General features: G+C 41.4%; 1 protein-coding gene across 2 annotated transcripts in view; it reads left to right on the top strand.

Moving 5' to 3' along the window:
* tbc1d32 (TBC1 domain family, member 32) overlaps positions 1-13,592 on the top strand; it is a 58,194-nt gene that overhangs the window by 8,218 nt on the left and 36,384 nt on the right. For both annotated transcript variants that reach the window (XM_069172370.1, XM_069172371.1), the window contains exons 14-23: positions 1,113-1,202; positions 2,159-2,301; positions 2,927-3,054; positions 4,203-4,404; positions 6,355-6,431; positions 6,892-7,030; positions 9,190-9,277; positions 9,785-9,903; positions 11,412-11,531; positions 11,809-11,897. In XM_069172370.1, the coding sequence (XP_069028471.1) occupies positions 1,113-1,202; positions 2,159-2,301; positions 2,927-3,054; positions 4,203-4,404; positions 6,355-6,431; positions 6,892-7,030; positions 9,190-9,277; positions 9,785-9,903; positions 11,412-11,531; positions 11,809-11,897 (1,195 nt within the window). The remainder of the gene's footprint in view (positions 1-1,112; positions 1,203-2,158; positions 2,302-2,926; positions 3,055-4,202; positions 4,405-6,354; positions 6,432-6,891; positions 7,031-9,189; positions 9,278-9,784; positions 9,904-11,411; positions 11,532-11,808; positions 11,898-13,592) is intronic.

Raw genomic sequence — 13,592 nt, forward strand, 5'->3', positions numbered from 1 at the left:
GTTTCGGGGAGGAATGTGTCCGATCAGCGTATCGTAACACCGCTCCCGTCGTTCCGCCCTCCTCCATCTTAACCACTCATGAAAACAATGACACAACAATCTGCTGTCTCTGCATCGTAACTTCTTTAAATTAATAATCGCTCTTGCGCAATCAAATTGCTGCCATTAAATATTATATCCATCAGGTCCTCACTGTGGGTGGAGACCTTCAGTTCCTCCACACCTTGAAGTTGGACTCCCCCTGAACCACCTATGTGTCATAATGTGTCACTTGGCTGAAGTTTCCCCTGTTGTTTTCAGCTGTCTGCACATAATTATAATTTTTTTTTTTTTTTTTTTTTTTAAAGATTTTCTGCTGTTTTAATGACTTCAAATGTTTTTTCTTCTTCTTCATATTATCCATTTTTTCCCCACAACAACAGGTGTTATTTTACACCTGCTCATGTATTTGGGATTTTATTTTAGATTATTTTAGATTATTTTATGTATTTTTAAAAAAAAATTTTTTTTTAACATTCATGGCATCACTCAGGTCTAATGTAATAATTCAAACATTACAGCCGTCGCTGGGTTTTTTTTCAATAATGCCACAATATTCTTTACATTATAAATGACTAAATAGAAAGAATATCACATCACGCCATCTACTTTATATCTACTGTATCTAACGTAATGTTTACATTTATTATTTCTCTTCATCATTTAATCGGTCAGAGAATCTGAAAATTGAATGTACTTTTCTCTCAAAAAGATTGACTTGTTTGTTCAGACCAAACTCTGATAAGGTCTGAACAGCAGCAGCAGCAGCGGCAGCAGCTCTCCTCGTGTGTCTCCGTGTAAAACAGGAATTGTTTGTCGTATTTTTGAGCTTAAAAACAACAACAAAAATTGCATTTTTGAGCCATTTTTTTTTTTTTTTTTTTGCTAACATCAGACATTTTTTTTTAAAACTCATTCTTCACGTAATATCCAGAGCAAAGTACGCAATAATTCCCATCTCCGAGGCTCCTTAAAACTTCTGACTTACACTATTTTCCCCTCTCTATTTTTATTTAAATTTTTTTTTTTTTTTTAAGTGTCCCCGTCTGACTCATTTCCGATGTTTGTTTCAGACCCAGTGAGCCTGACGGACCTGGTGGTCATCCTGATTAACATCACTTATCAACACCCCGAGCCTCTGCGAGGCGACGCCTCGCACGCAGGTGGGGCACCACCCACAAACACACACACACACACACACACACACACACACACACACACACACACACACACACACACACACACACACACACACACACCATATATAAACTACGTCCCTGACTCTCCTCCTTGGCTTCTGCTCACACTGACAATCAGGAATCAGGTACAGAGGACGAATCCAGTGACCCCTCCCGATGAGTTGTAACAGCACTCCCCAACACTCATATTTTTTTTATCTCTCAACCTTGTACTGAGTCACGCCAGTCGTCTCCTGGATCGACTTTATTGTCCCCATTTGTTCTCAGGAATTAACACAGTAGCGACTTTACTGCCGGGGATCAATTAGCGATCCCCTTCCTTTGATTTTTTTCAGAGGATTGTCACGCTGGACGGGCATCATAGATTTATTTGAATGTTTTACCACCTGTGCAATGGGACGTCACGCCCATTGTGCTGGAGAGATTATTTTGGTGCGGCGTCACGATGCCGCAGAATGCAATCGGTACATGTAAAATATTAATGAAGGTTTTTTTTTGTTTTTTTTAAGAGTTTGACAGGAAGGTGAAATATTTTGGATTTAAATGTTCATAAGTCAGTGTTTGCTTTTGTAATTTTGTTTTCATCTTAAAAATGATCTTTTCTCTCTTTTTTTTATGTTTAACTGCAGTTATATGATGGTTTTAATGTTTTTACAGGTGTGTGTGTGAAGTTTGAAAAGCAATTGTCATATATATAAATTTTTTTTTAATCTCAATACTATAAAAGTTTAAATCATTTCCACTCTGACATAAAACCCACCAACAATTTTATTTGATCTAAAAAAACAACAGCTGTAAAGGGTCTGAATATTATTACATAAATACACGTGCGCGTGTAATTCAGACGAATAAAATGTACACCGTTAAATGCATGTCAGTTGAGATGTAAAAGTTGCTGACGCGTGCGTTTTAATGTTCAGACTCCCTGTCGCCCAGCGGTCTGGTGATGGAGGTAATCTGGATGCTCTGCGAGAGGACTGAATGCGCCGCTGAGTGTCTCCACCAGACTCCCGTCATAGAGACGCTACTGGCCCCGGTTATAGCGCTGCTCAATGGACAGCAGGTCAAACACACACACACACACACACACACACACACACACACACACACTTATATGCAGATATAAAACCCAAACATGATATTGATTCATGTATACAAAATGTTACATGTGGAAAGTTTGAAATTGAGAGTTTGTACTGCGAGTAAATAGGTGAATGTCCTCCTGCTCACTATGCTTTATTTATATATATATATATTTATATATTTATAGACAGATAGATTTAAAAACTACGTAGCAAAAACAACAAAACATCAAATAGAAAATACTACTGGCTGTTTCTTGTATCTGGTGGTCAGTAGTCACATGATCAGTATGAACCAATCAGCAGGCAGCCCCTACACATGGGAGCAGGTAAAGTCACATGATGGAAAAAAACAACGACACCCCCAACAAAAAAATTAACATAATATCAGGACAAGAAAGCCAAATACAGATATTCATTAAAACAAAAAAAATATTTTCAGTACATTCACACTTTATTTTACCGTTATCTTTTACAAAAGACGATTGTTACCTCCACAATTATCTGTTGGTAATTATTAAGAAATTGCCTTCTGAAATTGAATATGTTTTTCTGATGATGTCAGATGTGTGTTTATGTATTTTTTTTTAATTTTTTTTCCCCCAGGTGACCTTAAAATCTCCCGCAGCCACGCTGACTCTCATCGCCGACGTCCTGGCTCGCATCGCCAACACCGACAGAGGATTATCTCTCTTCCTGTACGAGAAGAACCTGCTCGTGGGCCACGGCGACAGGTGAGCCGGCGCGATCGAAGTATTCTAATTTTGTCTTTTTGAAGAGGGGGGAGGAACGAATAAATTACATTTTTACCTGGCTTCGGTGTAAGAGTTTAAATTTGCGCAATATAATTCTGCCGCTTCTGCACAGAGAGCAAATTAAACCAAGAGGATGCTGCTGGTTTGTGAGTCTCTGAAAATGATCTAGAATATTATTACGGCAAAAAAAAAAAAAGAAAAAAAAAAGTTGTATAAGAGCTTCTCTATGACCTCGAGGTAGTTTTATATTCCTGACCCTGACCGGCATGTAGTCTGGTTCAGTGTGTTTCGACAACAGCCCGTTGTTGTGCATTAGCCACGATGTATTTGCCCAAAGCTTGACACTTTCACGTCTCCTCGGATACCAGCTCGCCCAGAAATGCGTTCGAGAGAAATATGATAAATTCAAGTCCAAGAAACTTTAAACGTGTTTCTAACAGGAATACTTTTTTTTTTTTTTTACTGCACTAAAATGTATTTTTTTTTTATATTTAGAAAACAACAAAAGGAAAGGTTACAGTAATCCAATTAGATATAGAGCTGTGGACCACAGAGCTGTGGGAATTGTGAAGTTTAATCACAGCTGATGAGATAATAAAATTTTTTTTTTAAAAAGAGAGAAGAGAAATGGGTGAAAATTGGACGGCAAGAAAAACATGAAATTTATACTTTCTGTCACCGTTGTTTTTTTTCTTTTTGCAAATATAATTGCAGATCTTATTTTTTTCCCTTTTCCGCCACAAACTGAATGTTTGAATGTTTAAAGAACTTTCTTGAGAGGAACTTTCCCTCCAGAGATTTTTCACCCAGAATTAACTCGAGCTGAAAAGCTTTCCGAGGTCTTTTACGGTTTGCGTTCGCGTCGCCAATAAGGAGCTCTGAAATGACGTAAACGGAGCGACTCTTCATATTTCTCCTCCTCATTGAAGTCGGGCCGTATGTTACCACTCGAGGAATCCAGATACGTCGTTTAGACACCCGTAAATATGATAAATTCAAATTGAAGAAACTTTAAACGTGTCTCTAAGCACTAGAATGTATTTTTACATTTAGAAAACAACAAAAGGAAAAAAACAAACAAACACTGAAGGACATCATAACTCCTCTTCACCTCTTTTCCTGTGCAGAACTTTTGCCGCTGACGTGGTCGTGCGGTTCACCCTTCGGCTGCTGGATAACGGGCTGCCGTCTCTGAGGGAATCCGAAGTGTCGCCCGCGTTATGCGGCGCCTTCATCTTCGTCTGCCGGCAGATGTACAACACCTGCGAGGGTCTGCAGGTGCTCCGACCCTACGGCCTGCACAAAGCCGTGGCCGCCGCCTGGAAAAAGGTACCGCCGCCTCATTTGAAGGATTTAACACTCGATCACTGGCATTAAAAAAAAAAGAAGAAAAATAACTAACTTTAGTTGGATAAATCTCCCGACACAGTCTGTTGTTTGTTTGTCGTAATAGACTGTACATAAAAAGGGGAAGTTAGCTCCAGGTTTGGAAAATAATTACGCCGATGCAGAAGTGCCTTAAAGTGCAGTACCACCGAGGGCCACCGGGGGCTCGGCTCCAAAAAGCCTCCGACTACCATTGACTCCCATTCAATTTCTCTCGTGAAATACAAAGTCAGTAAATGTTTTCCACGAGTCATAATGGTGTCATTCACTAAAGTCACGCCTTGTTATTAGTTTTCTGTTGGTCCATCTGAAAATAATCCCGTCACTAATTAGATATTAGGCCTCAAAAATGTCATATTTTGGAAGGGGTGGAGGGGCGTGTCTGTTTGATTGACAGGCCCGTGATGCAGTCAAGTTACCACAGCAAAATATCTGAGAAACATGAATTAATAAACACATTAGTAAACAGTGGAGCATTTTAATGCTGGTGTTGCTGCATCGTACGGTTGTTTAATACAAGAAATAAGACCATAAGCCCGTCATAACATCGTAAGAGATCGTAGCTTAATTTCATACGTAAATCTTTATTTAATGGAGGGTTATCGACGTCTAATGATCAGTTTCACCGGCTAGAATACTCCGGTCATGTTTCATCGGCTTGATGAAAGCACCACTTGTTTCTTTATTCATCCTGAAAAAACCGTCAACCATTTCTTGCAAATGGGGAGGAATTAACGAACCATCATAATCGGCTTCATTTCGCTTTTTGGGGAAAACTGCTTCTGTCATAACGGAAAAAGAGTCACGATCGATTTTTTTTTTTGTACTTGAGAACAAAACTCGGGGGGAAAAAAACCAAAAAACTCCCAACCACCTCTGCAAAACACATGGAAGTCATGTAGTGGCACTGCTTCAGTAATAAAACACCATTTATGTATTTTTTGTTTTTCCTGTATAACCACTTTAAAAATTAACCAGAATGAGTCCCTTCGACATCAGTTTCCACGTCTCACTTCCTCCAGACTTTACCCAGAATGTGTTAAATATTAATCATCCACATGGACGTAATGCGCTGACACACGGGACACGGTGTGCTGAGTAATATCGCAAATCCACATCTGCATGTAGAGTTGATGGTGAGGCGTGTGATTGGAATTTTGTCCCCAAGAAACATAAACAATGAGGTCAGATGACGGTAGTTTTTTTTGTTTTTGTCAGACTTTTTTTTAATTCAGATTAATGTAGATGAAATATTGCTGTTTCCTCATTCATCTTGTGAACCACTAACATGTAAAGGGTTTAAGCCGTTGTTTGTTCCTAATTACTGTAATATTGGGTTTTTTTTTTTAAAAAAAAGAGGCGAGAAACACTCATTAAGACAAAAAAAAAAATAGTCCAATCGTGAACTAGAAGTTAAGTCCAGAAAAAAATTGGATAAAGAAACAACGAGGTCAAACAATTTTGAAAATAAAAAAGTGACGTAGAAAAAAACAAAAAACAAAAACACACTTAGAAATCTTTCACTTAACTTGATGCACCAGATAGTTCGTAACACAAAACTATGTGTTGGAAGGACTTTTACAAACTTAATACTTTGCCGGTTATGAGCTCATTTATCAAGGGCCGACTTTAACCGATCGAGTCGTAGTCGCTCGTCGATGTCGCGGCAGCCCGCGGACACGAACGCGTAACTTGAATCCTGACGGATTTTTGTCCGTCTCACGATGTCGCAGATCCAGCAGAGTAACATTTTATTTCAAGACCGGAGCAGAGAAGCTCCTTCTTAGTCTCCCGCTGTGTCGGGATTATGGTGCGACGATGGAATAAATCTGGTCTAAATCTTCAAAGTGATCATCTTGATTTAATACCTTTTATTTGTTTTTTTACTTCTAGACCACTTCTTTGTCAGAAAGAGTTCCCACCCCGGTACCTGGAGCCAGTGGTGCTGGAACCCAAGAGCTGCAGAACATGTGAGGCTTCACACACACACACACACACGCACACACACACACCTGGACTTAGAGGCGTGATTAGTCGTGATGGAGGTGTTATAGAGGCCGTATAGTGACTTTCGCCACAGAGACGGAGAATTTTGATAATTGTTTGGATTTCCACGTTTACAGCTTTACAACAACTGTCTCGTCAAATGTAAACGCAAGTTCCCCCCCCCCCAAAAAAAACCCCCAACTCGATATCTTTTCAGCGTTTGCGCAATGAGGCAGGTAAAACAAGGCGTAATGATAAGAACGGCCAAACGTCGGTAAAGAACCAAGAAAAAGTGTGAATCTAACCTCAAAATACTTGAACACACCCCGAGGACGAAGTGCGTTGATGATATATTGATTTGACTCACAGTGACTTGAACATTGTGTTTCTTAGGACGGCAGGTTAACCGTCCTTTTGTTTGTTTTTTTTTTGGGGGGGGACCAGACTCGTCTGGGAGGAGACGTTGTTGGACAGCCTGCTGAACTTCGCCGCGACTCCCAAAGGCCTCCTGCTGCTCCAGCAGACGGGAGCCATCAACGAGTGCATCTCCTACATGTTCTCACGCTTCACCAGGAAACTGCAGGTAGCGACGCAAAGCGTAACCTCGGTTTTGGCTACGTGTCTTCCTCTTTCTTTTTCCATCCGAAACGACGATGTTTTGTCTTTAAACCGAATCGTTTTATCCGTCCTCCGTGTCAAAAGTCCTGCGACAGATCCTCGGTCAGTCTTGATCCCATCTGTCCCGTTATCTTACTTTTATTTTCTTTGCAACACACACACACACACACACACACACACACACACACACACACACACACACACACACACACACACACACGCATCAACTCACACAACCTGCAACTGTATTGACCGCTCTTATTGCAATTATTAAAAAAAACAACAGCAAGTAATTCAGTTGTAAAAGCACTGGCAGTGGATTTTAAGTTTAAATAATAAGCTCGTCAGACCTATTGTGACGTCGTCATAGCAACCAGCAGAGGTGAGTTTTTTTTTTTTTTTTTTTTTAGACGGCCGGGACACTCGTACAGATTGATGGCGCCGTTTCATCACCTTTATGGACGTCCTGGAAGAATTAACTTTGGCAGCGGGTCGTTTTTAATCCTTCCCGATGCTATCAAGGCGCCAAAAGTCATTTTATGCCGCTCGAGTGATTCCGACTTGAGTTACGGTAATCCAATAAGACACGGAGAGCTGTAAGGCAACAGGGCTGCGGGAATTTCTGAAATGTAATCACTGCTGGAGATAAAAAAAGAAAAAAAAAGAAAAGACAAACAAAACAGAAGAGAAATAGGCGAAAATTGGGCCGCAAGAAAAACATTTGAAATTTAGACTTTCTGTAACTGTTTTTATATATATATATATATATATTTCTTCCGATGTTTATAAACTGTTTATAAAGCCTGGACGTTGCTGTCGGTCCATTTCTCAGTATTGTGTGCCTCCATTTTAAAACTCTGCTGTTTTAAACGGCCCCGTCCGTTCCTGTAGTTTACATGGCGGATTTTGGCCGTCGCCATCTTGCTCGTCCCGATCGTTCTGTAAACGATAGTGACCATATTTTGGACGAGCTCGGGGGAGGGGTGGAGCCAGCGGTTGATCCGACTCGATCTGATCGGAAACCCGACGATACCGCGTTCCGGGGCCTGTCAATCAAACAGGAACGCCCGCCCCCTCCCCCTCCAAAAAAAAACCAACAAAAAAAACCCCACGTCTTTTCGAAGCTTATTTTCTAATTAACGACGGGATTATTTTCAGACGGACCGCCAGAAAACAAATAAGAAGGAGCGACTTTTGCTAACGACACCGAGACAACTCGTGGAGAAATGTTATTGACTTTGTATTTCATGACAGAAGTTGAACGGGAGTCTATGGAGTCTTTTTTTGTTTTGGAGCCGACCCTCTAGCGGCACTCGACGGTACTGCAGCTTCTGCAAACTTCCGCATCGGCCTCATTTTTCAGACCCGGAAGCTACGGACACTTTTATATCCAGCCTGTAGTCTGTAGAGCAACAACAACAACAACAAATAATAATAAAAAAAAACAAAAAAAAAATACAGAGTTACGGTGTATCTTTCAAACTATTCCTTAAAAAAAAAGTGGTAATTTGTTCATCCCCGCTCCTCCTCGAGGCCGCGGTCACGTCCTCCTCCCCCGAAGTCTGTTTAGCATTCGCCAGTCGGCTTCGACTGAAGCACGCACGATTCAGACTTGGAGCCTCGCAACACGCTCTTTAACAGTCTCGGTGCAAACCTTAAACTAATCCCCCCCCCCCCCCCCCCCCCCCCCCCCCGCGGGCTTCATTTGCTGCCATTGTTTACGCACCCTTGTAATTGCTTTGCTCGTTTTGCATTTCGCTTTGATTACGGAAGGTAATTATATTTTGGCTATTTTTGGTTGTGACATTGTGTTGTAATTAATGAAGGGCCCGCGCACCCCAAAATCAATTTGCAATTTCATTTCCCCGCTGCGCTCCGATTTACATTACGTGTTGCCTTTATATTTTTCTTTTTTTTTAAAATTTATATATATTTTTTTGTTACACTCGTCCTTTATTATTTGTTTTCATTCTGCTCCTTTTTTTTGTTTGTTTTTGTTTTGGGATGAATACAAGCGGAAAACTGTCGAGATGAACCGCTGACATTTTCGTTTTCTAGGAGATGATGGGATTTTCTCAGTGTTTTTTTTTGTTTTGTTTTTTTGTTTTGTTTTCTTCCCCGAAGGTGAGCCGCTGTGAGAAGTTCGGATACGGGGTGATGGTGACGCAGGTGGCGGCGACCGCCCCGGGGGTCGCGGCTCTGCACCGTTCAGGTACCCGCACAAACAAAACCAACCGGCAAACAAACAAAGCGAGCAAACACTCGCCGGCTGCGATGCTCGAGGCTGCCGCTCCGAGCGGCTGCCGGGGCAGATCCGGTACGAGGCAGACTTCGGGCGGCCCGGGGAGGGATGTGTTTTATCTATTTATTTATGTATTTATTTGTCGAATCGTTTCGTGTCGGGATAAGCGGATGGAAGAAAGAAGCACAAATGAGGTGTTTCAGGTGTTGTAAGGATTTAAGAGAGTTTGTGATGTGACAAGAAAAACCCGTTGGAAGAAAAAACAACCTCCTCTTTTATAATATTTGAGTTATTTTAATAAATATTTTGACTTTTTTTTGAATGCTCGTTTTGAAATCACCCCCCCCCCCCCCAAAAAAAAAGTAGATATCGGTTTTACACGTTGTAAAATCGGGATCTTTTCATTATTACAATCTTGACACCTGAGATCTCAAATCTTCAGTTTCTCCGAACCGCTGTGCCGTCGTCGTGTTGCAGGTTTCGTGCGGGCGCTGGTCGTCGAGCTGTGGTCCGTTCTGGAGTGCGGCAGCGAAGACGTCCGGGTGGTCCGTCCCAAACCGACACCCATGGACCCCATAGACAGGAGCTGCCTCAAGGTATTTGGGGTGTGTGTGTGTGTGTGTGTGTGTGTGTGTGTATAAAAAAAAAGATGAACCACAAATTCTGTCTCTTGTAAATTTACTCTGTGTCAACATGTGGTACTAAAACCTGGAATATTTTCATAAAATTTTGCTCATTTGTTGATTTTTTTGTATCTTTTTGTTTCCATTTTTATTGACGTGCTTCAAGTGATTTAAAAACCTCTGGCTAAGTTGGCTTAATCCATCATAGGTGAACTATAACAGTTTACTGTCTGTATCAATACAGCTGGCAGTTATTTATTTTCATTGATTACCGTTATATACAATAAAAAGCCGAAATCAACTCACGTTGGTACTTTTGCCAGTCGTCGTTTACTTACTTCAATCGGTGTTTTTAAACCTGGAGAAACGATTCCTTCCGGCATCCGGCTGCATTTTCCAGTTTTGCTTTGGACTGAGTTTGTTTTTCAGTTTGAAGTTCAATGTAGGACACGCTCAAAAAAAAAAAAGAAAAAAACAAAAAAAGAAAAGTAATCTGAAGCTGGAGCGTGTTCCCGTCGCCTCAGTGCGCGAAGTCGGCCTCTGACGGGGAGCCGATGAAGCGTGAACCGCCGCTGCCCTCGTCTGCCGGGTTACAAACGTACGGTCCCGTCAGAAAAGGCAAACACCAAACACTGTACGTGTCGCGGCCTCTTTTTTTTTTTTTTTTTTTTTTTTTTATACACAAAGTACAATGAAGAAAAGCACGTTTCAAAACATCCGGGAGCGCGTGAAAGAATGGAGATATTTGCAGATTTGTTTTTAATCATCAGTTTCCTTTGAAGCTGCTAAACAAAACTGACTCTTATGTCTGTGTAAGCGTCGGGTATATATGTGTACATCCTTTTATTTATTTTTCCCTTTGATGCCCATCGTAAGCGGCCTGTTTTTTTTTTTTTCCCCTCGATCCGGCGATGAGAGCATCGAAAATAGACTTCCTGTGGTTTTAGTATTCCTCTGGCTGCGGTGCGTTTCTGCGTTTAAAAGTGTGTGTACGTATTATTTCATCATGTGAGGAGTGTAAGCAAGTTTTGCTCGGTTTTTAAACTGAATTTCTAAATATCAGGCTTTCTAAAGGCTCCAGCACGTTTTTTTTTTTTTTTAAAGTTTTTTTTAGTTTTGCCTGTGATTTCTCTTTGTTTCTGTTTTATTCTGAAGTTGTGTTCAGGAGACTTATCATTCAATGCAGCAAAACAGTCTCACTCGTGCTCAAAACCAAATCACCTGGCAGGTTTAAAAAACAAAAAACAAAATACAAACAGAAACAGTGTGAGAAGCCACAGAATTACTATAAAAGTGTTGAAAATAATTTGATCTTTTTATTTCCAGCAGGAAATTTCAAACAATTCCTCTTTTAAGGAATTTCAAATTCTGAGTTTTGTCCCAAGTGTATCTTGTTTTTGTGATTTGTTTTGACCTTTTTTAGTGCTTTTTTTTTTTTTTTTTTCCTCTCTGTGACCGTCTCCGTCTTTGCGTCCCTTCAGTCCTTCCTCTCATTGGTCAACCTGCTGTCCTCCTCCCAGTCCGTGTGGGAGCTGCTGGGCCGACAGCCTTTGGCCAACAAGAGTGAATACACCCTGAGGGAAATGCCGACCTCCATACCGGTGAGTGCTTTTTTAAAATTTTTTTATTTAAAAAAAAAATAAAATAAAATAAAAAAATGTACCCGCAGTTCCTTTTTCAGCCATTTGAGGGCATGTTTGCACTTTTTATTTTTGTTCTGCCTTTTCAAACACAACCACCCACGCTTTTTGTTTTTTTTACTTCACCTTCTTCCACTGAGGCTGATGTGCGTTTTCCACTTTACACATTGTGAATATCCACACAGTTTTGCCCTCTTATATTTGTTTTATAGTCACAGCCTCTCATTCCACTCCGCAGGATTTGATTGACAGGCTGATCGCCGTGAATTCGGATGTGAAGATCCAGTCCCTCTTCCACTACGAGCAGTCTCACACATTCGGCCTGAGGTGGGTTTGGTATACACGTTTTTGTTTTTTTCTTTTTCCATGTTACTTAACATCAGTGGGGAGACGCACGCTGTCAGATTAACACTTGTGGGCGCGCGCGCACACACACACACACACACACACACACACACACACACACACACACACACACACACACACAGTTCAGCCTCTGGCAGCCGCAGACCGCCATGGTTCTTTTGTACTTTGATTACCCAACGTCAAAACTCTGATGAAAGGATTTCTCTGGATAAGAGAGAAATAAGCCGGGTTTGTGTGTGTGTGTGTGTGTGTGTGTGTGTGTGTGTGTGTGTGTGTGTGTGTGTGTGTGTGTGTGTGTGTGTGTGTGGGTATCCCTATGAAAAACAGACGTTCCTAACAAGCGAGAGAGAGGTGCTGGAAAGAGGTGAAGAAAAATCCTCTGAAATAGAAAAGCAATTTCAGAATGACTTGTAGTTTTGCAGTCGCGGTTCAGAGCGGGGGCGGGGTTACGGTGAAACACCGAAGTTGAGGCTGTAATATTGTGCCGAAACGTCTCATTTTACGTCCTGCAGGTTGTTAAAAGCGTCGGCTGAAATTGCGCGCGAGGTGGATACGAAGCGGTGTTGTGTTTTTAGCGCCGGCGGCTGCTTTGCATTCCTTCGCCTTTTTTTTTTTTTTTTTTTCTTTCTTTCTGAATCACAATGTCTTCGGCTCGTTTGGAGTCTTGCTGACTCACTCTGTCTGTTCCTGTCACTCATCCCGCTCCTATTAACATCCAGAAGCCGAGTGAAAGGAACGAGGCGCTCTCGTTCATTTACCACCCGGACTGATGGATTAGCTGGCAGACAGCGCACTCGGCGCCTCCCCGCGGGCCGCCGGACGAGCCAAATGTAGCATTTCACCGTCGATAAGTGGAGTCCGACGATGATTTATTGGCGTAATCGCTTTAAACCAACAAGGTCTCAGTAAATCTGGTTATTTGTTGGTCGTAAAACGCAAGTTCAGCGTTTTGAAGGTTCACACGCAGATTTATTCCAGTTAAGTTCAGTTCATCCGTATCGTCCCGCGCGGGATATTTGGCTCATTTAACAGGGACAGGGCTATGAAAAATACATGTAGCTGGGAAAAAAAAATTCATGAAGCAGGTTTAATTTAATCATCAAAACACATCAAATCGTCAGTCCGTCCGGGAAATCGCGATCGCGAGCTTCCAATTTTTTTCAAGCAGTCAATTTTTTTTCCGCCAAAAAGGGTCGTCAACGGAAGCTGTGCTGAAAGTCTTAACGACACAAAGCAGCTTTTTTCTTTTTTGAACAAAACTCCACTTGCAATTTGTTTCTCCCAAGTCCCGCTGAAATAAAACTCAACTTAAAACGCAGCAAATGGCATCGCGCATTTTTGGGGAGAAAATCCGCCGCAAAATCAAAGAATTTCAACGCGACAATTGCAAAAAAAACCCAACAACAACAACAACAACCCGGAGGGACGATCAAATGTAGTAAATAAAGGGGGAATTTACAGTTTATTTTTACCCTGGTTTTATTCTTACAAGCTTTTTTTCCCCCATCATGACAGTTGTACTTATTACTACTACACAGTGACCGATGTCAGCCGCATCAGCTGAACCCAAAACACTCACAACACTAACACGTCGTCACCCACAATGCAACGCTGCCTATTTTCATTTGATTTTCAGACCTCCCCCCCCACCCACCC

This window comes from Embiotoca jacksoni, unplaced genomic scaffold (genome assembly GCF_022577435.1).
Source record: "Embiotoca jacksoni isolate LCO1_2020_lvr unplaced genomic scaffold, fEmbJac1.0.p SCAF_52, whole genome shotgun sequence".
Classification (NCBI taxonomy): Eukaryota; Metazoa; Chordata; class Actinopteri; family Embiotocidae; genus Embiotoca; species Embiotoca jacksoni.